The sequence below is a fragment of the Lissotriton helveticus genome, chromosome 3_2, assembly GCF_964261635.1.
Source record: "Lissotriton helveticus chromosome 3_2, aLisHel1.1, whole genome shotgun sequence".
In the NCBI taxonomy this organism is placed as follows: Eukaryota; Metazoa; Chordata; class Amphibia; order Caudata; family Salamandridae; genus Lissotriton; species Lissotriton helveticus.
In genome coordinates this window covers 263324549-263352298 of record NC_136062.1, presented here as the reverse complement: position 1 = coordinate 263352298, position 27750 = coordinate 263324549, and the positions used below count along the sequence as shown (strand labels likewise).

General features: G+C 44.7%; 1 protein-coding gene across 1 annotated transcript in view; it reads right to left on the bottom strand.

Annotated features, from left to right (window-relative positions):
* Window positions 1-26642, bottom strand: part of LIPC (lipase C, hepatic type) — an 892370-nt gene extending 865728 nt beyond the window's left edge. Inside the window, exon 1 of the mRNA XM_078685165.1 lies at window positions 26484-26642. Within this exon, the coding sequence (XP_078541291.1) occupies window positions 26484-26562 (79 nt within the window). The 5' untranslated portion in view covers window positions 26563-26642. The remainder of the gene's footprint in view (window positions 1-26483) is intronic.
* Between the last annotated feature and the right edge of the window lie 1108 nt (window positions 26643-27750).

Sequence of the window (27750 nt, the reverse complement as noted above, 5' to 3'; positions counted from 1 at the left end):
TGAATAAAATGTTAGTCTCGTTCGTTCCAATTGCGCGGGGGGGGGGGCAGGGGGTTGAATGCCTCTTCTGGACCTCGCAGCGCTACACCATAGCAGTGAGGCCCATGGGTGGGGGCTCCTCCCCTTCCCCAGTTGCAACAAGACCCGCCTCGAACTTAATTGTCTGAGGAGGAGGAGGAGGAACAAGAGGGCCGGTGAGATCACGTGTTGATGGGCTGATTGTGGGCCCTGGGAACAGCCCACTCAGCTTAGGCCCAGCGCGGGCTCGGCACAAGGCAACTGCCTGAGGGTGCAGTCACACACTACATCTGCTGTAGGGTAGGAGGCTGCTCCCTCTATGTCTGTAAGCAGTGAAAACAGAGGCATGGTTTCACTGATGGGCTCTGCCCAGCTTAGGAGTTTGCGTCTACGCGAGCACATTTTCTCGGTGCTTTCTAGAGGCATTGTCCTGGGCTGTAATGGACGCACCACAGCACAGATTAGGTCGGTGCACCCAATAGGTAATACAGCCCCATTAAGCAAGGTACCATTTTTTTCGCAGTCGTTATGCATCTGTACTCCAGGTGCAGAAGTACAGATTGACGCACTGTACTCATCTACGCCTTGTGAACCCTTCATTATGGCCGCGCATCTCAGACCGGGAGTCTGTGCCCAATTACGCATAAAAGATATGCCGTGTCCGGTGCAGTTCAGACTTGTGCTTGCACTGGAACAGTACAGCATTGCAGAGGGACAGGCGGCTCTGAACAGTGAGTGCCGGGGAAGAAAGGTCTAGAGGTCCCTGGAACACCTTTACCCTCCGGCTAAGATATGTTCCAGAGGACTCTCAAACTGCACCGCCTCGTATTGGCGCGCACTCCGAGCGCCTCCCGAGGCCGATTTCATCTTGTGCCCGGGTCTGTAATACAGCACAGGGAAAATGGATTCCGTGAAATGCATGGGGCCAGACTCATGCAAATAAGAGTGCTCTCCCTTGGGGTAAGTCCAGAGCGATCCATGCTACAGAAGGGGTCACAGAAGTGTTCGTGCCGTCTTCTGTGATATCAAAAAGTCCATAGGCCGTAAAATCCAACGCCAACACCGCACTTCGCACCGGAGACAATTTGTGAATATGCCGCAGGCGAGCACTCACACACCTCTCGATGTAGATTATCTTTCTTGTTTTGCATACTCCATTGTACGAACCTGCCGACATTTTGAGAACGCTGGTCCTTTTTACATTCCTGGACGTTGCGCATCTCAAGCGCCTAAGCTGCTAAAAGATGGTGCCATATCACCTAAATAAATGTGTTTCTTTGCTGCCGCCATTTACAAATACTGGACCAAAAGCAGAGTAGACCCCAACAGTAGGACATCCCCTCTAAGCGTGGCGTTTCACCATTACTGCCCAGTATCTTAGGAAGTGCAAGGTAAGATTAGACTCTGGCCCGCACAGCGAAACAAGGCTGGCGCTCACTGGTCTTACTGCCTCGCTCACAAGAGACCACTGCAAACAGTTCTCCTTCAAAGCCACCATGTCACATGCAATTCCATTTCACACTAACAAGTCATGTGCAGTATCGCTACGGAAAAGGAAAACCAAGTCCACTGTGGGGAAAACAAGTTTTAAATACTTGAACTCGTCTACATAATGCCTACTGCTCTCTTGCCCTCCTCCTCGCCCAAGCCTACTACACTGAACAACGAGGTGGAGGTTAGTCTGTTTCACATAAACCATTACAACACAAAAACAAGGTATTACCCGTGAAAGGAAACCCGGGGACCTACCTGTGAGCTTTATGTCTGCAGTCCGGATTAGAACGGAAGCCAGGCAACTTGTTTTGGGACGGGGGCGGGGCCAAAAACAGGAAGCGGACGGGAGCCCCGCGCTTCTGTAGTCAGCCGGAAGATTTGCCTGTGAACTAGCGGAGCTCCCGTGGTCGTGGAGAGCCCCGCCTGTTGTCAAGACTGAACCGCAGGCTGCCGAGGGAGACAGGGACACACGAAAAGACCCCGGTAAGTGTGGGGGGAGGGGGTGCGCGCGTATGTGCGTGTGTCTGTGTGTGTGCGTGTGTCTGTCTGCGTGTGTGTGTCTGTCTGCGTGTGTCTGTCTGTCTACGTGTGCGCGCGCCTGTATGTGTGTGCATGCATAGGGGTGGGTGCTGCCTGTGTCTATGTGTGTGTGTGCCATTAATGCATGCGAGCAGAGCGACGCGAAAGCAGGGGCTGGGAGTTCATCTGCGCAGGCGCGGCTCAGACGCGCGCTCCCGCGGTCAAAACTGAGACTGCAAAAGCGCGTGTCTGAGTCGTGTCCCACATTCCCAAAAACGGATCACAATAGTTGTTGAAGCACTGCAATCAATGCTTCGCATTGAATGCAGGTCGTGCTTCGACTTAAAAAGGCTGGTTGGAGAACACTCTGTCCAGACACTTTTTTGAACATAAATAAAACATGATCATTTCATTTAACAAAACTGTTAGTAATATATGACATAATCATTTCTTTAAAACATTCTGGTGATTACTAATTTAGGAAAAAAGGGGGACTGCAAGTTTAAAACTACAGTTTGTCTCTAGTCTTTGACTGAGTCGTTATGTAATAGTTCTTTCACCTTGTGGGCAAATTTCGCAAATCTTGCTAGTTCCATTTGGATCTCCAGCTTAAACAGACGTTTCATGGCATCTAAGCAGGTGCATATCCCATATTTTAAAAACAAGGTTTTCAGTAAAGTGCGACGTGCATAATTCAAACTGTGACATATACACACCATGTGGGCCATGGATTCCTCATACTGGTGATACAATCTGCAAGTAGTAACAACCTCTAATGTTTTCCAACGGCTGTTGATGTCTTTTATCGGTAATACCATCAATCTCACTGACCGAGTTTGCTTTAAAATTGACTTATTCAGGGCGGAGTCAAGGTATGGCTGGCTCAGTTTATCATGGAAGGAACTGGCTAAAAGCTGGATGTTGCTGCTGGAGGATTCCAGTTCCTTCAAGTCCTCTTCCTTGGATAGCAATCTAACTTGTTTCTTTAGAATGTTTTTTAAGGTTCCAGGTTGATAAATAAAATCCTGCCAGTTGGACAAGTCAAGGTGCAATTCAGTGCAAGCAGTTAGAAGGCCGTTGGCCCACGAGTTGTTCACAAAGATTTCCTTCAAGATTGCCTTCATTGTGTTTGGGGGGGGCAGCACAAACCCCTCGGTAGTACCGAACAAACGATGCCCAATGTTCATAGCGCTGTTTGTTTAGCCCAAATACAAGGCGTACCAAGGTTTTCCGAGCATGGGCAGGTATATGAAAGATCTGTTTAAATGCCCGGCAATTTTCGCGTTCCAGGATGTTGATTGATGCCGCGGGAAATGCTAGTTGGCCGTACGTAATCGAGGGGAGCAACTTGGCTCTTATAACCTTTCTAATGGGTCCAGTTGTCGGACTGCTTCGTTTGGAATTCAGTTTGCAGAGGGCATACGTCACTGCCTTGGCTTTTGCTTCAATAGATGCAGTGTGTGCTGCAGACTTCCCACTGCTCATGATCCAAACCCCTAAGTAATTGTATTTAGTTGTTGTTTCTCTCTTCAGGTTACCCATTCTCCACAGTTTTTTTAGTTTATTCGTATACTTCCCAAAGATTACAACCTTTGTTTTCCCTACATTTGCTCTTAAGTAATTTTCATTGTTATAGATGTTTAATGCATCCAGTATTCATTGCATACCTGTTTTGGTAGATCCAATTTTCGGAAATAACAAATTGGCTTTGGAAATTGTTTTGCTGAGGTCTGCAGTGTAGAGGTTAAAAAGCAATGTTGCCAGTACGCACCCTTGTTTTAGACCACGGTCTATGTAGATTTTGTTGGTATCCGAGTTCGTCGTTACTTTCACTCGTACCCAAGTTCCGGTGTGGAGAGCAGTGATTGCTTTCAAAAAGGTTATCGGAAATCCCCCAATCTTGCAATTTCCTCCACAGCAAATTCCTGTTGACGCCATCGAATGCTGCAGAATAATCCAAAAAGCATGCGAAGAGTGGGGGCTGTTTTTCCTTAGTAGACTCCTACTATTCCTCTCCAATTTTCCATTAGATCTCAAAAACTCTACATAAATATTTGGGTTTCCTGCTCCATTGCCTTTTTGGGCCTCTTCGTTCTGTGCACTCAGGTGCCTTCTTGCTCAGTGTAGAGAGATGGAGGAACTCTTTAGCCTTTCTTTGACCCTGCCACCAGACATTTGGCAATTGCACCATCTTCAGAATGTGAAAAATAGTAGGAACGTAAACTGCTGAATAACTTAATTGTTTCATTCAATGTTTCTTTTTTTGTTTTAATAAACATCAGCTCAAAAGTGTGACAAGAACATAAAATCATTACATAATGGAAGAAATGCAAGTAGATCAAACCTTCACCAGAAATGTGGATATCAGCTACTTTATCACAGAAACAGGTGGGGAAGATGAAACCTCTTTTGGAGTGCTCCTTATCCTTATAGATGCTGACTTACAAAAATTAGGATCATTACTACAGTGTGGTGTGGTATGAATACTGCTAGCAGTAAATGATAATTTCCGAATAGCAGTAAATACCTTGGCAGATGGCGAAAATGCTGTCTGGCAGTAAAATTTACTCAACTAGGCTAATGGAAGGTAGAGCTGGGCAAGCCACAACAAATTAACAGGGCAAGCCAGAGCCAAGCCAAGGGTCAGCCTTGTCTCTAAGAGCCCATGCATGAAGCGAGCCCTGAAAATGTTTGCCATATAAATCACACAACAAAAAGTACGTAAAATATGATAAAGTCTCTACAAAATTTAAAAAGTGCATTTCTTTAACATGTGTTAGCTTTAACAATAATACGTCAAATTATCCCACTGCACTGAGATCAAATTAAAAGTGATCGTTTTTAAGTACCCTTAATGCACTAAGAGGCAAGACAGTTGTCATGTAAACCTTGTATGTGGCCTAGATTCTAATAGTAGAACAAAATTGTAGTCTATTAAATCAAACACAATAGGTTTTTTTTCACAGCTGGTACTCTGACCTCCTGTATTTAAAGGTCCTTTCATATGTGATAGTGAAGAAAAAGGAAGATCTGTAAAATGAAATATTTGCTTAAGGGGGAAGCCTCGATAAATCAAGTTTTCAGTTTCACTTCATTCAAATCAGAATCTAAATGGGTTTCTTTGTGTCTCTCCTTTTTACCTCAAATGTTAAGGTTTTATTTTTACCTCTATATCCATGAAGGTAGAGCAATAGCAGCAGTCAGAGCCATATGAAAGCTCTGCTCGTTATGGGCTCAAGAATCTGTGAGCTGAGCGAGAGCAGGCTTCATGCTTAGGCCTGGGTCGAGCTTTCAACGGCTCACCAACCTCTAATGGCAGGTGTTGGCAGGCAACCTGTTCTTGATTCCATTCAGGAACTACATAATCACGGCTCCCTGGACCCGCTGCCATGAGGATTGCAAGTGTGACAGACCTCAGTCACTGTGACCCATAGAATTGTGACCATGGCTTATCCTGTACAGCTGTGACTAAAACACTGTAGTGGCTGCCCAGTGCCATGATACCTCATCCATAGACTGAGGCTGGCACCTGTCACTTTGGGCCTGAAGAGACAAAGCAACTTTTGCAGAGGATGCTAGTGTCCTGGAATAGGCCTTCATGACACCCATGGGAACTTTTACATTTCTAAGGGTGCCATTTGGGCTTGTTTCAGCTGCATCTGTTTTTCAACGGATTATGTCAAACGTACTTAAAGATCTTTCAGGGGTGAAGTGCTATCAAGATGACTTGCAGATTTATGGTAGCACTAAGGCTGAGCATTTCTCAAGGGTTTGTGCAGTTTTTGAATGTTTGAGGAAAGCTGGTTTGACGCTAAAGAAGGAGAAATGCAAGTTTGCTGTGGAAGAAGTAAACTATCTGGGTCATTCCATCTTTGGGCAGGGTGCTTTTCCAAAGAAGAAACTGGTTAGTACCATTGTGAACTTGAACGAGCCTTATAACAAGGAGCAGTTACTGTCCTTTTTAGGCATGGTGAATTCTATTGGAAGTTCATTCCAAGGTATGCAGACAAGACGCAGAGTCTTAGTAGTTTGACGGGTAAGATTGTGGTTTTTGATTGGAGTGCGGAGTGTGCAAGGGAATTCGTCTCCATCAAGGAAGATTTGATGAAAGCTCCTTCCTTATAAGCTTTTGTGCCAGGTGATGAGACTCACATCTTGACCGATGCTAGTGCAAAGGGGATAGGAGCGGTGTTGCTTCAAAGGAGCTGTGGAGTTGAACGCTTGATTGCTTTCGCTTCAAGATGTTTGAGGGGCTCAGAACTGAACAACTCGGTAATCGAGAAAGAGTCATTGGCCATCTTTTGGGCCTTGAGGAAGTTCAGGAATTTGATTTGGGGTACTAAGGTGAAAGTTCTCTTGGACAAGAAGCCCTTGAAAGAAGTGTTTTCAAAAAAAGGACTAGATTCTATTTCATCTAGGATAAGGAAGTGGATCATTTCACTCCAAGAATTTGACTGTGACGTTGATTATATTCCAGGTGTAATCAACAATGCTGCTGATTGCTTATCCCGATTAGTCGTTGTCAAGGTGGTTGATTTGGATGAGGAGTGTCAGGTTGATGATGTGATAAATGTCTGCGAGGTTCAGTTGGGTGCGGTTGACGAGACTGAGTGGTGAACTGAGAATGGCAGGATCTTGAAATTTCTAAGGTTATTGAGTTGCTGTCGTTAGGAAAAAACAAGCATCTTAAAAAGCCCTGGTCTTTGACTTATGAGGAGTTATCAGTTGTGGATGGTGTGCTTGTTCGTGGCACCAAGCTTATTCCACCATTGGGTGTTCGGAATAAGCTTTTTAGTCTTCCTCATGTTGGTCATCTAGGCATTGTAAAAACTAAAGAGTACTTGAGGATGCAATTTTGGTGACCGGGAATGGATGATGAGGTTGTGAGGACAGTTTGGGATTGCCTGGAGTGTTGCTCTAGTGATAAAAACCAAGCAGATGCCCATGGTCTGCAGGAAGTTACCTGAACATCCCTGGGATGAGATTGTCATCAATACTGTTGGACCCTTGCATGGTGTGAGTGATACCCCCTATTTGATTGTCTTCTTGGATCTTTATTCAAGATGGATTGAAGTAAGTTCAGACAGGGATATTTCATCGACTAGTCTCATAAAATTCTTAGAAGAAATATTCAAGAGGGAAAGCTATCCCAATTGTATTCTTTCTGATAATGGGCCACAGTTTTGTTCTTCTGAATTACAGTACTTTTTTGAAAGATTGTGACATTATTCATAATAGAAATTATGTTTACCATCCAAAAACCAATGGGGCTGTAGAAAGGGTAATTCAATTGGCCAGGGCGAGTAATTTAAACTGGAAAGCTGTCCTGCAAGACAGGATCACTGCTTATCGCATGTTGCCTCACACGACAACCGGAAGAACTCCCTTTGAGTTGTTCAAGGGTAGGGTCTCAAACTCTAAGTTGTGTCCAGGATGGATGTGTTTGAACAAAGGACTGAAAGACAATCAAATAGATGATTGGAGACGCAGAGAGCTGGATAAAAAGTTGTAAAGGAAACTGTACTTTGATGATAAGAAGTGTGTTCAAACCAATGATGTGAAGGTGGGTGACTATGTGAAAATTAGGGCTCCTGTAGGTTGTCAACCATGGTCAAAGTATACTAGTGTAAGAAAAGTTGTTAAGATTTTCAAGAATGCGGTAAAGACTATTGATGGTAGGATTTGGAATAAGAGCAGAGTTGTGTTGGTCAATACAAATCTGATTCCAGCTGCCAATCAAAGAGGTCGCGCTCGCTCCTATTCCTCAACAAGTTATGATGATTCCTCATCAACAAGGGTAAATTCCTTGCCTCCTAATGTTAGAGAGAGGAGTAAGAGGGTACATAGATTACCTTTGTGTATGAAGGACTATGTTTGATAAGTTTTCCTATCTGCATTCTCTTCTTATTTTGATTATGTTTTTCTTTGGTGTTGATTGTAATTTATCTTTTGCATTTATGTCTTCTTACCTTTCTTTTGTTGTAAAGAGGGAAGATGTGTGGCATCATACCTGGTTCCGGGTGGTAACTCACTATGTGTTCTAAGTAGAATCTCTCTTTGTAATAGGGGTCTGCGGTTATCAGTTACTCACCAGCAGTTGATGGATGAGGTGAATAAATCGGATCAGAGCTTGACCTGGTGAGAGTCTGCTCTTTCTTGATGTGGTGTACACCACATTAATACCTAGAAGTTGGTTGAAATACAACCATGAAAAGATTTGCCTACATGGGACACCCACAACTCCAGGTTATCTGTTTGGCCAACCTCGAGAGCTCTCCATCTTCTGCTCCCACTGCCACTCTTCAGCCACGACTCCACTGAAGCTGAAGGAGGCCGCATGAGAACCACATTATACATTCCCTCCCAGAAGTGGGAGAGTGGCTGTATGCTGCTATTCGACAGCGGAAAGCCTTCAGCACATACTGTCTGAGAAGGCTGTATAATGGAACAACGCATGCCTAAACCACGCGGTCTCAACCATGACCACGCCTTTACCATGCAAGCCTTTACAATGAATTTCATTTCTAAAGACATGATATGTAAAGTCATTTGTGGTAAAGATCACACCCCAGCCCACTGGTCCTCAGCCCTAAAAATCGACCCACAGCACTGCAATCCCCCTGCCCCAGCCCTAAACACTACCTAGACCCCCCACACTGAGCCCTAAAAACCAGCTCCTATCCATGTAATGCACTCCACCACAGGCCACAAAACTACCTCTGCCCACCGCCATAAGACCTAAAATGGCCCCCTGGCCAATAAACTACCCCAACCCCTGGCCCCCGCCCTGAGCCCTAAAACAGTCACCAGGCCCAAAAACTACACCGACCCCTGGCCTCTGCCGTGAGCCCTTAAACGGCCCCCAGGTCAATAAACTACCCTGACCCCTGCCCCCCCACCCTGAGTCTTAGAACTACCTTCCCTGAAAACTATCCCTCCCCCACTGAAAGCTACCCCCTTCCCCCTGAAAGCTACCCCCCCAAGCCCTACTTACCAGGACGCGCCCCTGTCTTTCCTCTCCCGATCCTTCCTGTTTGTCTACCAGCCCAACCTGTCTCTTGAACTAGACCGCTGACTGCCTTAACCAAGCTTATTCAAAGTGGTGTCCCGCTTATGTGGTAATGGCAAGCGCGGCTTAGCCCACGTGGTTAATGCCGTTTCCTTTGTGAGAGAAAGGCTATGAACTTTGAACAACTGAGCACATTGACATTTCTCACTGGGATAATCTGTAAATCAGTCTAAATGACTCCTATTCCTGCAAGGAGGGGAACTGCCTAGACGAGAAGTGGAGTGAACCCAGTGGTGAGGAATATAATAGCAGGATGAGGTGCATGCGCTCCCAGTTAACTACATTTTAGCTGACTATTATTACATGTGCAGTTTGTAGTTATGGTGTGCATTAAAATAGTTTTGTTTTCATAAGTAAAGCAGAGGTTTGTGCAATCAGTTATAGCACAGCTGTGTGATTGCTGAGTTCTTACCTCAATCATCCCCAGACTACCTCCCTGAGAAGCCTGTGACTGCTTCGCCATTGACAGTCAAGTGCTGATGGTGTTGTACTAGACCCAGTTTGCAGGGCCAGTGTAGGACAGGCAGTGGAGCATCCAAGACAAGCGACCCCAAGGTTAATGCCTCCTCCTCCTACCTCCCTCTTTTGTTGCCTTCCTCTCTTGCTTCCTTCTTCCTTTCATTCCTTCCTAAATACATTGGGGCAGATTTAAAAGCTCCTTGCAACACATTATTGTGACACAGTGGCGGCGTAAACAATGTGGCCAATTTACAAAGTGACACATTTAGGGAGATCGAACATGTTGTAAAGCCCTGCATCACATTATACCTTTGTCGGGTATAATGTATGCAGGGTTGGGCGTTCCCACACAGGAAAGCCTCGTAAAAGTGACGGAGTAAAATCTACAAGATTTCACTGCGCCACTTCTAGGACGCCATTGCGTCAAAACCTTACTCCTGCTTGAAGCAGGCGTAAGGAGTGACGCAGTACAATAAGTATAGGCCTCAACATGCATTGCTGGAGTTGCGCTGTGCTTGAGACACAACTCCAGCAATGTGTGACTTTTGGGCCAACAGATGCATCAGAATTTCTGACGCATCTGTCAATCCTCTCACCATGGTGCTCTGTATTGTAAATATGGTGCATCCATGGTGGTGCAAGGGTATCGCAAGCTGGCACATGGAAACTGATGCATCAATGCAGATGCGCCAGTTTCTTGTAAATCTGCTCCCTAATTTTATATGTGCACCCAAGATCATATTGCTCAAAAGGTAAAGAATTAGGGGCGCAAAAGATATCTGTTATTGACCAAAGACTGAAAGATAAAAGACGCTCAAATGGCCATATTTATTGCTATTTTGCATACTACATATAAATCATGCTATAAACATGTCTCCTGCTGTGAAACTCTATTCAGCGGGTGCCACAAACACATAAAACTTACAATGGTGACAGATAACATCCACTTCGTGACTAAAACCCACAATAGATATGCTGCCTGGGTGTTCATCAAAACTATACATGGAGTAAATGCAACGCCACTATATTTCCAATATCTGTGCATTTGTCACGATAAACATTAGTAACTGAACTAGGTCTATACCTTTTAGCAAGTATTATCTGTGAAATTAACATAATCTGAACCAAAACAATGGAAAAAAAGCAATTTCACCTATCTAGTTTAAAATTGAGCTCTAAACACAACCCACAGAAGACTTCTTGTAAAAAGTCGATTGAGCAATCATGGCTGGTTTGAATACGATCACCCTGCTCCAGACTTCTAACCCTGGTTACTAAAAGCCACAGTAAAGTAAATGGTGTTCCAAAGGCCCGATTACCTTCAAGAATGTTAGATAAGTAGAATGAATATGGCATTTGGCAGACTTGAAGTAGTCGTTAGCAAGCAGTTTAAAACAACAAAAATACCACACATGTTGTTTTCAGAAAATGTGTACATTTTACACAGGCCCTGTTCCACTAGTAAAGGAGAGAACACTAATAGTGAGTTTTTAAAACTCTTCAACTAAGGCATGCCCTCACCCACGAAATCAAATAGGAAACAAATTAGACTGACCCATCCTTTCTCCTTCAAATGACAGTAACACAAATACAGTGTGGTGGCTGGGTGTCCGTAAAACAGGGCATGTCTATTTTGTTCTGTCATATCTCTGGCCAATCATGGTTTATTGCTGAAATTCAGCTCTTTCGGCCAGGGCGGACCACAGGGTTTGTGGTAGGCTTTTATCACATCTATTTTGTGCAGAGTATAGCTGTGGACATGCCTTGGTCACAGTCATTGCCAAAGTTTTTTTCAGGCCACAACTAGACCTGCCTAAACTAGTCTGATTAAGTGATGAGCGTACAGTGTGGGTTCTACTTCTCCAAGTTCGACTTCTCTGACTTTCTCATCTATGTACTCAATTGACATGAAACACTATAGAACTCTGAGGAGATTAGCACACCCTACCTTTTGGTTCACAAATTCCCTCCTGCATGGCAGTCATCCTATCTGAATATGCAGTATAACTGTGAAGGAACCATGCCCTACATGTTTTGATATACATGCAATAACATATAAAACAACATAACAGTTTAAAGAAATACATAACAAAAGAACATAATAAAAACACTCGCCAAAGTGAGCATTGCTTCAAAATGTATGCAATTTATATTATTCGTGTATTACATGTGTGTATGGTCATTATCCAGACCACCATTAATGACATACTCAGAACCTCCTATCCGTTAAATGAGTTCACCCAATATGACATGTTCCCTTGTGTAACACTGAATACTGAATACAGTATTTCTGGTACAAATGCTGAAGCTCAGTAAGTGCAAACATATATCCACAGATAACACCTACTCATCTTGTCCAACCAGTTGTCTGCACCATAGACTTTAGACTCTGCTTAGTCTCCAGAACCATGTTATATTTTAAACTATGATTATTCACTATCAGTACATTAAAAATGGAGTACAATTAGCTGGAATATGACCTTCTCTGGCAGCTCTGGTAAAAAAAAATGCTTTTAAACGTATGCTGTGCATGCTGCGGGGGAGTGTGTGTTTATGTGCAAGAGAGAGAGCGTGTGTGTGTAAGTGTGAATGTGGGTGTGTGTAAGGATTTGCGTGAAATTGAAGGTCAAAGGGCGAGGAATGTCACTTTCTTTACATCTGGCATGTTGTTGAACTGACGTTCTATAGCAGTAGGTTATCTTTAACGTGATGAAATAACGCTTTGTAGATTTGTGTTGAAAGTCCAGGCCAGGTGCTGTGCTGGAATCGTAAGTGGGCTGACACAATCTTTCAACTCCAAGGTTGATAAAAAGCATTTCTTTTATTCATTTTATGAAACTTCGAAAGTTTTTTCGCTGAAGTGCTTAAAAATGAATTATTTATAGGATACAATAGGTATATATACAATAAACAGATAACAAAAAATAGAAAAGAATGCATAAATAGAGCAGGTAGAAACGCACCAAGGTGGCTCACAGTAAAACAAAACAGTACCATGTTTAACCAACAAATTGAGGGAGTCATAGTAAAGAATGCATAGAAACTAGGGGACTCATTGGTACCAAATTGTGACTAGAATTTCTGTTTTTTTTTACCAGTGTGTAATTTTGCAGATTACATATGTACAAATAGGTTGTTTCACAAAATTCTGAATTTTAGTGGGTCGCAATCCAACCTACCTCATTAATATTTATGAGGAATGTTACAAATTACTACTCACTATGATTAGTGGATATCAAAGGGATGGTGATATATTATATATTTTTTAATGTAGCCTGTTTTTTCTTAAAGGAACAGAGGCAAAGTTTAAAAAAAGTATGCTTTTTAAAAATTTGCTTAGAGGTAGGGACTGGTATACTCCCTAACAAATATTTAATTAACAGTTTACCATTGGTTTGACTTCGTAGAACAATTAACTGTCAGAGGCACGTTTTGACATTACAGGGAAGTCTTACCAGAAACACAATGTATGCTATTTAAAAGATCACACTGCAATTACTGCATATATACTTTTAAGGTATGTCTTGCTTCTGAATAACTTCCATTCCTGACAGAAAGCAGGGGATTCTGGGATAATGCTACATTAGGACAACTGCAAGCAGCTGCTAACAGCTCCACCACAGATGGCCACACAAGAGACTCACCCTAAGGTTTTCCGCACTGTTATCCAGGCTCTAGTTCTGTTGCTATTGCAATTCTATTTGTGTGTACAAAGCAGTAGCGGTCGGCAGTAGGAGTTACTGCAGGGCGTGATGTGGGCAGGGGGAGGGGCAGGGTGGGTGGTAGTAATGTATGCATTACGGAGTTTTACAGGTAAGTAAACATTTAAATAAATAAAACGAATTTTGTTGCGCGCACTGCATCACCAAATGTGATGCAGTGTGTGCAACTAAATTCGTTTTATTTATTTAAATGTTTACTTACCTGTAAAACTCCGTAATCCATACATTACTACCCCCCGCCCTGCCCCTCCCCCTGCCCACGTCACCGCCCTGCAGTAACTCCTACTGCCGACCGCTACTGGTACCAAGCTCATTATTTGCACCCATCAAACCTGATGTGTTGCTCTTATATCCTCTGAATTCTGCCCACTCTACGCCATGTTGATATTGGTTTTGACCTACTGTCATTATCATTTTTCTTGACTTTCTGCTCTTTTGGTAACTTTTTGGTACTATAAAAGACAAGAGATACTGTTGTTTTCTGTTGCACAATGCATTAGTTCCACTCTATGGTGGTAGTGTTCACCTGAGCCAAGGGGATGTAGACTGCTGGACATGACGATGTCACATAAATCTTAAGCTGTCAGCAGAGCACGAGTCTGGAGTACACGCGGGTACACAGAGTCCAACCACTATTTTCACAGGGTTGACGCCGTTCACCCTGTCAAAAAGTTGAGCTCTACAAAAATATGCTGAACTTGTCCCAGTGTAATTTTCAGACACCAGGACACGTTCAGTTCCGGACTGGGAACCAAAACCGGCCCTGGCAAAGTGCTCGGCCTCCTTTTGATTGAGTATCGGACTAGAGGCGGCCTGGAACATCACACTTACATGCAAATGCAACAGAGAGGAAACAAAAGCACACAGGTTTTTATCTCTTGATGCATGCTTTTTACTTTGTTCAGTCCCTGTATATAAGTGCAAGCACTGTAAGAATGTCAGATGGGCTTGTCTGTCCCAATATTTACACAAATACATCTTTCAGCGGCCGCGGTCGCCATCTTGCCTTGGGCTGGATCGCCCAACCCCACCCACGCCACTCCCCCCACGCCGCTCCTCCATTTAGGAGTGTCTCTGACGCCTCCCCAGCGATTGCGAGCAGCCCGGTGGCAGTGGGCTTGCTGGCAGGAGCTGGATGGTTGCTTTTTTTTAAATTTTAAACTTGCTCGCTTGTCACGCTGATTGCGAGCAGTGACACGCTTTTACTCTTGTTCGAACTGTGATTGTTTAATTTTGTGCACTAACCTGTACTGAACATCAACAGGTTACTAATTCATTCTTGGCTTCCTAGGGGCTGCGCGTGGCTGTCTGTCAGCCGATTACATCGCGGGCTTTCAGCGGCCGCGGTCGCCATCTTGCCTTGGGCTGGATCGCCCAACCCCACCCACGCCACTCCCCCCACGCCGCTCCTCCATTTAGGAGTGTCTCTGACGCCTCCCCAGCGATTGCGAGCAGCCCGGTGGCAGTGGGCTTGCTGGCAGGAGCTGGATGGTTGCGTTTTTATATAATTTTAAACTTGCGCGCTTGTCACGCTGATTGCGAGCAGTGACACGCTTTTACTCTTGTTCGAACTGTGATTGTTTAATTTTGTGCACTAACCTGTACTGAACATCAACAGGTTACTAATTCATTCTTGGCTTCCTAGGGGCTGCGCGTGGCTGTCTGTCAGCCGATTACATCGCGGGCTTTCAGCGGCCGCGGTCGCCATCTTGCCTTGGGCTGGATCGCCCAACCCTACCCACGCCACTCCCCCCACGCCGCTCCTCCATTTAGGAGTGTCTCTGACGCCTCCCCAGCGATTGCGAGCAGCCCGGTGGCAGTGGGCTTGCTGGCAGGAGCTGGATGGTTGCGTTTTTATATAATTTTAAACTTGCGCGCTTGTCACGCTGATTGCGAGCAGTGACACGCTTTTACTCTTGTTCGAACTGTGATTGTTTAATTTTGTGCACTAACCTGTACTGAACATCAACAGGTTACTAATTCATTCTTGGCTTCCTAGGGGCTGCGCGTGGCTGTCTGTCAGCCGATTACATCGCGGGCTTTCAGCGGCCGCGGTCGCCATCTTGCCTTGGGCTGGATCGCCCAACCCCACCCACACCACTCCCCCCACGCCGCTCCTCCATTTAAACGGCCTTCATGTGTCAGCGCAGCGGACGAGCGCAGCGGGCGCGCCGTAGGCGCGCCGGAGTCACGCCAGAGTCCAGCCCGTCTGCGCCCGTCCGCGGCAGGCCGGGGCAGGGGGCATCTCCTTATGTTCCCTTGCTTACATATTCTTCTTCCCTTCTTCTGTCGTACTGGATTCCCGGATCCATCGGATCGTCTGTCACCAACCTTCTGACTCATTTTGGTCTACTCTCTCTCCCATCCCGCACTCCCCCTGTTATCACTCCACGTCTGACCCCCGTGTCCTCCATCGCCCCGCCTTTCCCTCCCCCTCCTGCCCCTAACACCCCGGTATTCAACACCGCAGCCACGCTCTTAAACACCAGATCGGCGGTCAATCATCAGTACGAACTATTTGATTACATTGACACTCACGAACCAGATCTCCTGTTTCTAACGGAGACCTGGTTCAAGGCCGACTCCCTGCCCAACGTTCTTGCTGCACTGCCCCCTTCATACTCCACCATCCGAGCGGACCGACCGGAGGGCAGAAGAGGCGGCGGAGTGGCCGTGATAGCTCGCACTGACCTTCATTTCCAGATCCTACCCTCCCCCCCTATCCCCGAAGTCGATTGTCTGATAATACGGTCGAGCTCTCATCTGGTCCCCTTGACCTCTGTTCTTATCTACCGTCCTCCCCACCCCACCCCCTCTTTTGTCTCCAGCCTTCAATATCTCCTAGCCACACTGGTAGTAAACAACTCGTCAGTGCTAGTTTTAGGCGACCTTAACTTCTGGCCTAATGACCCTGCTGAAAGCCCCCTCTCTAAAGAGTTCACCGACCTTATGATCAGTCTCAACTTCACCCCCCACATTCACAGTCCCACTCACATACAAGGCCACTCGCTTGATCAGGTTTGGACCCTGAACATCCCCATCACATCTCCCCTCATATCTCCCTGTTCCTGGTCTGATCATTTTTTAATTTCCTTTTCCCTTGCCTTAGCCCCAGTGATTAAGCCTCCGCTCCCTAGGAACACCTGGGTTAGAAAATGGGGCAAAACCGACATGCCATCTCTCTGCTCGTCTCTGGCTAACTCCAGTCCTGATCTCTCCGGCCTCGCCGCCCCTGTACAACTGGCCACCATCAACAATTGGTTGTCCCTAGCGGGCGACGAATTCGCTCCCTTGAGGCGGATCACGGTTAAGCGAGCTCCCGCTGCTAACCGTTGGTTCACTACAGATCTCAAGGAGAAGAAATTGGCCTCGCGGAGAGCCGAGCGTGCATGGAGAAGAGCGTACTGCCCTACCCAAAAAGCCATCTATCTATCTGTCCTTAAAATTTACAAGCAAGGCATTCTTGATGCTAAGACCTCATTCTATTCTAATAGGATACTGGCAGCGGAGTCTCAATCAAAAGAAATCTTTGCCACAGTGCACGAACTGGCTTCATCCGATAGAGCTACGGCCACGATCCCTCCCTCCCAATCCCTCTGCGATTCGCTCAACGATTTCTTCGTTGAAAAGGTCGCAAAGATCAAGTCTAACATTCCTCTCCCATCCTCCACATTCACTAACCCTTCTCCCCCCCTCACCATCCCTAAACTAACTTCCTTTCCCTTTCTGACTGAAACCACACTCCTCCCTCTGCTCCAAAGGGTGAAGTCGGGCTTCCCCCTGGACTTTGCCCCTGCTCACATCCTGAGACAAATCTTCCTAGCCTGCCCCACTCCGGCCCTCACTCTTCTCAATGATTCACTCAGCAACGGGGTTGTCCCCACCCCCCATAAATCTGCAGTCGTTATTCCTATTTTAAAAAAAGCTGGTGCCGACCCCCTGCCCCCTTCTAACTATCGTCCCATCTCCCTCTTGCCTTACCTGGGTAAGGTCTTAGAAACTCATGTGACCAGCACCCTGAGCACCCACGTGGAGATTAATCACTGCCTCTCCCCTTGCCAGGCGGGCTTTCGGCCCCTCCACTCTACGGAGAAGGTGGTGATCTCAGTGATGGACAGCCTACGCGAGGGCATTGACACCAACCTTCCGCAGGCCCTCATCCTTTTAGATCTGTCCGCCGCTTTTGACACGGTGGACCACTCCATCCTCCTCACCCGTGTCAGGGCGGCGGGCATAGAGGGCCCAGCCTTCGCGTGGCTCGAATCCTTCCTGAGCGAGAGGGCTCAGGCGGTCCATCTTGCTGGCTTCACTGCCGCCTCCCGCAAGGTATTGTGTGGTGTTCCCCAGGGTTCCTCACTTTCCCCCCTTTTGTTTAATTTATACATCTATCCCCTCATTTTTATGTTGCAGCAGCTCGAGGTCACGGTGTTCAATTACGCCGATGACCTCCAGCTCATCTTTAACCTCTCCCACTCCCCCTCATCTGCCCAGAATGTCCAAACGGTTATGTTGCTCATTCAGGACTGGATGAACTGCAACCACCTCAAACTTAACCCAGACAAGACAGAGCTAGTCTTGACCGGAGGTGGTTGCAGTCCCTGGTCCCCGTCCCACTGGCCCCTCCCACTTGGTGTCCCCCCACTCCCCGTTCCCAAAGTCAAAACTCTTGGTATCTTCCTTAACCCCCAACTCTCTGTCCACCCCCAGGTTAGTTCTGTGGTGTCTTCTTGCTTCTTCTCCCTTAGAACAATCAGGAAGATCTCTCGCTTTTTCTCCCTCCCGGCTCTCAAAATCATAGTGATGGCAATGGTGCTCTCCCGCCTCGATTATGGCAACATAATCTATAATGGCGCGCCGGCCTATGCGATCCACCACCTGCAACTAGTGCAGAACCAGGCTGCCCGCCTGATTCTCGGCCTGCCTAAATTTCATCGTGCCACCCCCCTACTGCAGGCACTTCACTGGTTGCCTGTGAAAGAGCGAGCCTTATTCAAGCTTGGCTGCCTCACCTTCCAGGCCAAAATGGGCACCGCTCCGGAGTTTATATGCTCTGCCATTAAGCCTTATATACCGGGCAGAGAGCTCCGCTCCACCCACATGGCACTCCTGACTATCCCTCGATTTAAAAAGAAAAAGGCTGGTGGAACAAAATTTGCGGTCCTCGCCCCCGTGTTCTGGAACTCCCTCCCTGTGGAACTCCGTACCTCCTCCTCCTACATAGAGTTCCGAAAAAGTCTTAAAACCCTGCTTTTCTCCCGAGCCTTTGCTACCTAAACATCCTCTGCGACTGCTGGTGTCCCGCAATCCGAAAAGCGCCATGAAACCGCATGGTATAAGCACGCTCAATAAATGTTTTTAAATTCAAATTCAAATATAAATTTAAATAGCACTACTTTATTTCTTTGCTAGCGCTACTCATCCCAATGCAGAGTGTTGGAGTGCTTTACATACCATTCACATTATGCATTCAAAATAAATCATGTAAGTGTGCAAATCAATGTTCAAGATGTGTTACATTAGATTGTCAGGGTTGCAAGTTGTAGGAGTTAAATGCCCTTCATAGCTCATTGTGGTCTACTAGAAGGGTTACAATTTATGAACTGCAAGTAACAAAAGGAACTCTGCTTTCAAAGCAGTGATCCACTTACCAATCTACATAAAATAAAAATCTGTGATCTGCATGTTACATGATGTGCTTTGCAAGAGACTTTTTAAAAAAAAATACATTTTATTGCATTTTCAGTGGTCATATGTTATAACATACACATATCAGAGCACTATTGCATAATTAAGTAGTACCTTTATGCTCAAAACATTGTATAAGATGCACACCATGTGTGTTGTGATATCATGAATAACAAACCCGAAGCAGGTAGCAACAAAATAGAGGTTCAACAATCCCCAAATCCCCCGTCCCATCCACTCCCACCCCCTAAGAATAGTGGGTGATTATGTGTTGCAGGAAACAAATTAATATTCTATACTACTTTGATTCTAATTTGGGACCACACAAAACACATATCTCTCCAACAAATGTGTCAACCTCCAGAGTTATCTCACATTATTATTATTCCCTGAGATGTATTGGGTACCTCTGCAGCAGATGCCTTAACCCCATAAAATATTTTAAAATGCAGACTCTGCAACAAATTAAGCAGAACAGATCTACTACCATGCTTTTCCTTGTTGCCAATTTCTTTATGTCGGGGTTTTAAAAAAATGTATTAGTTGATTCCCAGATGTTGCACAAGGATTGCCCACTTTTTTGGCACAACCACAACTCCAAATCTCATTTGTTAATTATCATAATGCACTTAAATGTACTCATGATACACCTGATAAACATATGTGTGAGACTTTAGTATCTGATGTCACTTCTTGTGATGTCACTTCCAATGAGGTCCCTTCCTATGCTGCCATGTGGAATGTCATGCGTTGTGACATCATGTGCTGTGATGACACGCATCATGATGTCACTTGCATACTGCCTAACTTGGTCAGTCCCCCCACTTCTTTTTATAGAACTTGTGGCCGCCTGACTGTAAGCTTGTTATAGACAATTATGCTAAAAACGTTTTACTAAGTCTTATCTGCAAAAACGATAAAAACATATAACCTACCTGTCAACTCAGTAACAGGCCTCCCTGGGTCTGGAGCATGTTTTTCTCTTTTACCTACTTTTAGAGCCATTTTCAGTAATTGTACCCAGGGCAAGCCACCTTTTTCAAGCAGCACATCAAGCAACATTAAATATATTACCTATCAATATTTATCACCTACTTTGCAGGAACACACTAGCTGATGTTTGGGGAAGGGAGGGTATGTGGGGAGGGATGGATAGTGGAAGTGGTGAGTCGTGCTTACCACCCTTCGCTTTATGGACTCAGGTGTCGCACTGCAGCCTGATGAAATATTGACATTGTCTGGGAACATCACTTCGGCACAGTATATCTACAATGCGAAACTAGGTGGGAAAATACAGAGCGGTGCAGAAGCAGAAGTGATTTTCCACGTTGGACTTTCCTGTAAAGACCACCTGCGGCCTCGGGCAATGAATTATTAACCTGTATCATCCCAGCTAGAGGCGGTAGACTAGACCGCAGTTTGCTGTATTTAAAGGCTCTCCTGCAAAATTACACAAAATAACAATTCTCGCGCTGTTCATGTGCGGTTCGTCTGCGGCCTTCCTTCTGTCAAGCAACCCTGGAGCTAGTGTGAGACTGTAATGAGCTCTCTGAAAGTCAACATCGCGATATTTTCAAACTGCCACCGTACACTATAGTGTCACACGCGCGCGCACTTTTATCAGGCTCTGAGCTTGGCCGTTTCCAAGGCAGCGGCTTAATCTCCTTTGACGTGTTTGGCGCGAGCCACAGGAGTGGGCCCTGAGGAGCCTGCGCATCACTCACGCGCTGTCCGAGGGAAGATCCCGTGCCAGCTTCTGAGGGCATCGACTAGAACAAACGAGGACAGACTGTTCGACCTGTCTCGGCAAAGCCCGCGCTTTCCTCTCGGCCGGAGGTGAGCGAGGCAGCATTATCCGTCAGCTGAGAAAGGAGGTCAAATCAAATGGCATACAAATTAACTAGAGCGTGTTAAATTATAGCAAAGTACACTACCTCCAACCAGGGATTCTACGTTACATTTTCTTAAGGTTTCTGCAGAAGATATGTAAAATATTACAAGCAAGCATTTCCCAAGTTATAGAGATTATAGAGAACACATCCCATTTAATTACGTTGAACTCATCCAGCAGACTCACAGGTTTCATTTTCTCCTCTTGCAAAACACGGAAAGCGAACATATCAAGCCATTATGAACGCTTATGCAGTTCGCTTAGCTTTAGGAATTATGAAGTGTAAACCCTTTAGAATTTTAATCGTGTACAGATTACAATCCCTAAGAACATTTTGGATGTTTGAGTTTTTCTTTAGTTATTCAGGGAGACAGTTTTATCCACTGAATAAGAAGTAGGCCTGGGGCTATGACTAGCATTGTAACATATGGACATCATCTCATCCTTGGGGGTAACTAATTACTCTGGGCAGCATCATAGCCCACCATTGTTTTTGACACAGCTAGTAAACCTGTGGTTTTTGCTGTTGGCGTGAATTGACTGATTATGAAACGTGAGTTGATCTAGGCTACGACTGATATATTATGATGAATGACAAGAGTTATATTAGGTCTGTTGAATGAGGTACCTGGGAGAACAGTAGACAGAGGGGTTGGTGATGCAGAAGTAACACATGACATGTACTTTGTTAGCAGGAAAGAATGTGAGGTGACAGATGTTGTGTGAGGGAGTGCAGGAGCGATAGCTGAAAGGCCACTAACCCTAGGACTCAGAAAACTCCTGAAGGAACACAAAGAAAGGTTTCTCCACCGTTGAACAAAGCTTGCGGTTTCCAGTTGGTCCTGCCCAAGTGTTGAATGCAGGGCAAGCATCTCATTCCGGACAACCCTCATGTACCATGGCTGGGCTGGGGTCCTACTATGCAAGCATCTAGTGGGACTTGGAAAACAGCGAAGAGCTGCTGCCAAGAGCAGAGAACTAATTGGTGAGTAGGATTATAACCTGCCTTAAGAAAGACTAATTCAGGTTGTAGTGGGGTACTCTTCAGCCTCACTTTTAGAAGTAGGATACTGAAGAGGTGGTCCAGCGTCCTCAGTAAATAAAACAGAGCAAATTTTGCTAAGGTAGATCATTGACTGTTGTAGTCATGGAAATTAAGCGACACCAGGCAGAAAATAAATCTCTTCACCGACCTTCAAGAGACGTCATAAGACACCCATCTTTGTCAAGAGGATAAAGCTATCCATTAACTGTAAAAAGTGAAACAAGGTCTAAAGTTTGTGACAAGAATTGGTAAGGGACAAATTGTTTCTGATAGAAATGTGCTGAACAAAAGGTTGCTGCTCATCACCTTAAGCAGGATCATATATCACTGAACTGGGCAGCCCGCTGGCCTCCAAGTGTAATGCTCCAGGACATGAATTTAGGGATTTCAAGAGTTCATTATCAGTGCTTGCTGAGTGCGCTAAGGAGACATCAGCTTTCTTCCAAGGATTCTTGAATATTATCAGTCTACGCAGAGGCCGGGCCAGCTTTCTCCAGTAGAGAAGGCCAGGTCTGTCTGCTTTTGTTATTGAACCCAAAAATGTTATGTTAATGCTATGTGAATTTGTAGAGCGCGGATAATCACCCATGAGGGTTCCCAGGTGCTGATTGTCTAAAAATGTCTAACACCATGATCATGTGGTGTCTAGTGTTAAACTGGTCCTTTACAGCCCAGGGCATTGGAAGGGTTACACCTGCAATATTCGGTATCGAGATTATAGCAGCTTCTGTAACATGAAGCATCAATGTGCTAATGCCCTGACCCTCTGGCTTTGGATAGGTAGGACAGCTATGACTCGCTATAGCTAGCTACTTACTCATTTTCTTTGTGAACTAGAAAGCTCTTTGCTCCCTAACAAAGGGGCACTGAAACATTTGTAAGGAGTGGCATGCATTTTGTATTCTAGCGACTCACTCCTGTATCTATTTTGGGAGAAGTAGGTACCTGGAGTACCAATTTCAATCTAATTTTTTTAGTACAAATGATTCAAAGTATTAATGGAAATGGGGCACATTTACTTTTTTCCAGAGTAAACCATTCATCACAGAAGCCATCACTTCAGTAACTAGTAGTGTCCTATGGTGCTACCATCACACATCCATACCCTCGTGTCAGTTCCACAAAAACTGACAGTGGTTTGAGTTTTTACACTGAGTTGTATAAAGGTTTAGTTTATGGAAGTATAATAACCATTTTACAAAAATAAATTATGTTAATATAAGTAGTGGTGCTTCTTTCAATGAACAGGGTCTTGGCACACATTTTTTAAGTTAGGCATCTCTATATATTTCTAGTTGCTAAAGCACATGATGGACCTGAAGCCATGTTTTACAGACCAAACCCATGAATGGCACAATAAGTGCTGCAGTTCACATGTGCCATTTATCTTCCAGGGCCTGGGAGTATATTCTATAGCATATAGTAGGGACTTATAGGCAAGTTTAGTATGTCAATCAGAGATGAGTCAATTTAACCATTTTTAAAAGAGGAACACGGGCACTTTTGCTCCTGTTTATTAGAGTAAAGGAAACAGATTTCTAATGCCATCAAGAATAGGTTCTAGAAAAAAATGAAAAATCCGGGGAGACCATACAAAAAAGCAAATTTGCTACAGACCCCAAATCAGTTGCATAATTTCAGAAAGGGTCAATACAGCACTATCCAGATTACAATATTGGTAATGACTTATTGGTCTCAAAATTCTTTCAAGAATACAGTTGCTATAAACATGATGTATCAAAGCATTGTTCTTGGGGCAAGATGATCAAAACGAAGACTTTGAGCATGTGATTTTCTTTTATTCATATATTCAAATTCAAATGTCAAAAGCAGCCAGCCACAGCCGTCAGTACAAAATCCGTACCAAGACTTCCTCAAGGCAAAAAAATCTTAAATCGATCAAGCCGCTTGGAGTAGTGGTATGATAACCACAAAGAATTGTCAGTCACTGTAGGATGTAGAGTTGATAGCAAGCAGGGAATGAGTACGTCGGGCAGGTCCCGGTATGAACTGTGACATAGGTATAAGGTTCTTTAATACCGTATATAAAATGGCTCACTTCAAAATGACCAACTTGCTTCCTCGAGAAATGTATCCTGAGCGACAGAGTCCTGCCCATCCAGTGTCGTAAAGACCAAAAAACCACCCGCTACTAGTCGCAGTGTGAGTTTGGCCGGTACCCGAACATCAACATCCGTAATCCTGAAAATTAGCATCCTGCAAGCCTGATAACGCGACTGGCTAAGTTGCATATTTGGAACAGTCTTGTAGTATGGCAGTGACCTGAAGGAACCACACACTAGTTTCTCCCTTGGTAGAAAATGACAGAACCACCAGGGGTGGAATATAAGAAAACAAATTAAATACAGTACTTCTGTGGTCACTTAAAAGCAATATATTAGATCCCTGATACCTAGTCACGCAATTCAGTGCAAACCAGGGCTAGGGACGAGTGGCATAAAAGACCCAAGCTCTAATAACAGTCTTGTATCAGGACCCTGTCTCTGTTATAACTGTACGAAGCGATACTTCAAGGCAGAGAGCAAACTGCACATAGGAATCCTGTTGACAAGGAATATGTGACTCCTTGGCCTCCCTGACCAAGTACGTTCTCGTTAAGGGAGTGCTTCTTCACCAAACAGAACTACTTTCTTTAGGTTTTCTAAGTCTCTCTCTCACTCCAGGAGTCTCAGCCCCGCCCAGCCGAGAGATTAGTCTCCTGCCCAGAATAGTTCTCTTTAAAATAGTACATATTCACAGATCAGTGCCATGGATGACATCTCACTTTCTGGTTCAGATGTCAGTCTGTGTACCATTTTGGTGGTGGGGTCTCCTCACCAGGGCCTGAGCACTCCTAGACAACACCACGCCAACACAAAGTTAATCCAAGTGCTCCTTCACCCCAGCAGTCAGTGAGCAGTGGACATTCAAGCATGCAGTAACAAATTACAAGGCACATCCACCGAATGTTGCCATCCATTTTAAAACATGCCTTAATACACGAAACTCAGTCAAAAAAGACAAACAAATCCAACCTAATCTACATCACATTTGTGTCCTTTTTAGACAGTGCAAAAGTAGATTTTGGAACCGCTGACCATTTTAGCTGCCCTCCCTGTATTTCCAAAGATTTACTGAGATCTTATATTTCAAACTTTGGGGGGTTACTATAATGTATTCGAACTCGTGAACCTCCCTCTCGTGCAGATAACTGTCAGCGAAGTGGTTTAAACCTCGTCCATTTCACCCTGAGGCTAATCTTCAAGGAGTGATGGCTAAATCTGTAATAGACGCCATGGTTTGGACAGAATAGGCAGACAGCAAACCAGAACCACCACACAATCCGATAAGCAGAACCAGGCAAGGCACAGCTTTCTCTCTCAAATTGGGTCATCCAATCATTTTGAATGTTTTAAGGCAGGTACGAGTGGCAGACGATTGACAGACATTGTCAAATTTCTACTACCGAAGCCTGAAGCATTGAAAATTAAATTGTGAAGTATGTTTTTTGCAACTTTTGCAAAATTCGAGGGAAAACTTTTCAACTTTTCAGTGGTTGTGAAATGTTCTACTTTCACAATAAAGGGTGAACATCATTACTATGGTAACAATTTATGCAATATACATCCCTACTTCTCTTAAATTAGTGTTCTCTCGTAGCACAATGATATTACACATAACGCAAAACTCAGCAAAATGAAACATATTCTACATACATTTTCCAATTTCGCTGATTTCGATTAGAGTGAAAGTCAGCTTGATAAACATTGAAAATTACATCACAATGTAAGAAAAAAACGGTAGCAAAGACATAAACCGGGAAACTGTACAATCTCAGATGGCAAGGATTTGAAAACTTTGCAAAACATTGTTAGTGAAAAGAAAACTTTACACACCCCTAACATGTCTTATTGATATTATGTTATGGCTTTTTCACTTGTATATTACGTATATCTGACCCTAAAAACATTATATAGCAAGCGCATGTATATAGCCCCTCATTGCAGTTCCCCGTTCACTTCTTGGGGAGGTAGGTATTCTATTCCATATCTCCCCATGTGTTAATGCAGTTCATAAGTTCATCTGCCTGGAATAGAAAATAACCTGCTTGTCTCATGATTACCAGATCCTTTTAGGTAAGTTTTCCCTGGCTCTTGGAATTGTTTTATGGCCATTTACCACCTGATCTAAGCATGGAGTAAAAGGCGGCACGGGGTCAGTTTGTGTTGGGTCAGTGAGTCGAGAGGGGTGGAGAGCTGTGGCCTGACCCTTGGGGAAGTGCTGTGTGACTCCATTGCTGCCCTGTAGGGAGTGGTTGGTGTCTGCCTGCAGCCCCTCACCATGCGATCTGCATCTGGTAAAAAGAGGGTCTGGTGTTTCCGGGCCTGGTATTTCATATCAAACCACTTCTAGTTACCCAGAGCAGTACCTTGCAGCTGTTGTTCAAATCAGACACGAACTTCCAGGATAGGCAAACATGGACACATTCAGCTCTGCACGTGATTCTCTCTGTCTCTTGGTCTGAATAGCACGAGCTTTGAAGCAAAAAGTCATAAGTTTCACATCATGGCGCCTTCTTACCTTTTCTCTGAGCTTTGCGTCCATCTGTATGGCCAACGACGAGGAGAAGACACAAAAGAGAAAAACAGAAAATACGCATGTTTGCAACAGCTGGAGAAAGGAGATCTTGCTGCTAAGTTTCGTATCCAAAAGGCCCAGAACATTGTGCATCAAAAGTGAAGCCCGTTGAGAAATAGTTTCGCATTAATAATTAACCCCTAATCACGCAGAACACGCTTTCCTCTACATAGACAGTTTCAGCGTCCACCTATGAGCGCGCGCTCAGCCTGTAGAAGTTGCACTTTTAACACGTTGTGAAAAGTCAGCAGATGCCGGACTTATTGTTCAGGCTTGAGTTTGAACAAATATCTTGTTCGGGGTTTAGTTCAAACTATAAGGAAATTGAAGTGAGAGTTCTAAAACTGTTGTGAGAGGTCACGGGTTATAAACAAACTGAAGTCGGGAAGCCGGTGTCCAAAACCCTCTAGAAAAGAACAGCACAGCCAAATGCCTAGATGTGTGAACAATATTTTTATGGCAGTGGTAGTCGATGCATGGAAAGCACAGGTTGGGGAAAAACAAAGGGCAGCAGAAGGGCAGTTCTGGAAGTTCAGAGGGTAAAGACCCCAGTTGTTTAGCACATGTAAATATGTTCTGTTTTGAGCAGCGATACACTCAGAGGTTATTTGTTTTGATGATGATGATCTATCAAATCTGAAATTGTAATTCGTCTGGAGGAATTGTGTTTTTAAAAAAAAAATTTAAATACTGCACTGTTTATCTATTGCATTCCATCCATAGAGTTTTCCTTGTCGGCCTGCTGCCCAAAACGACAGACACAGAATGACATTTTTTTGTCGTTCTGCTGCTCAAATTGTGACCATCAACAAGCCAACCTTTTGCATGCCCTTCCTCCCGGTCCCACCTCCAGTTCTCCATTTTGGATTGGTTGTGCTTTCCCCTGTCACTGACTGTTCTTGACCTCTCCCCTCAGGTTATTCAGCCTAGGCATCCAGGTTAAAGTGTGGCGAGTTTGAGAGTTTCTTTGACGGCGTCTGTCCTTTCTTTGTCAGGTGCCCAACATTAACCATTCCCCAGAAGGTTCTAACAATGTGAATTGACTGGTCTCCCCTATTTTTGTTTTATACAGCTTCTGTTGAAGTAAACTTAACCCTACATCAAGAGAAATTGCATGTCTTTAGAATAACACGATATTGATCCAGATTTATAGATTGCCCCAATTCAGCAACCATTCCAGCATATTACCCCAATTAACTACAACATCATG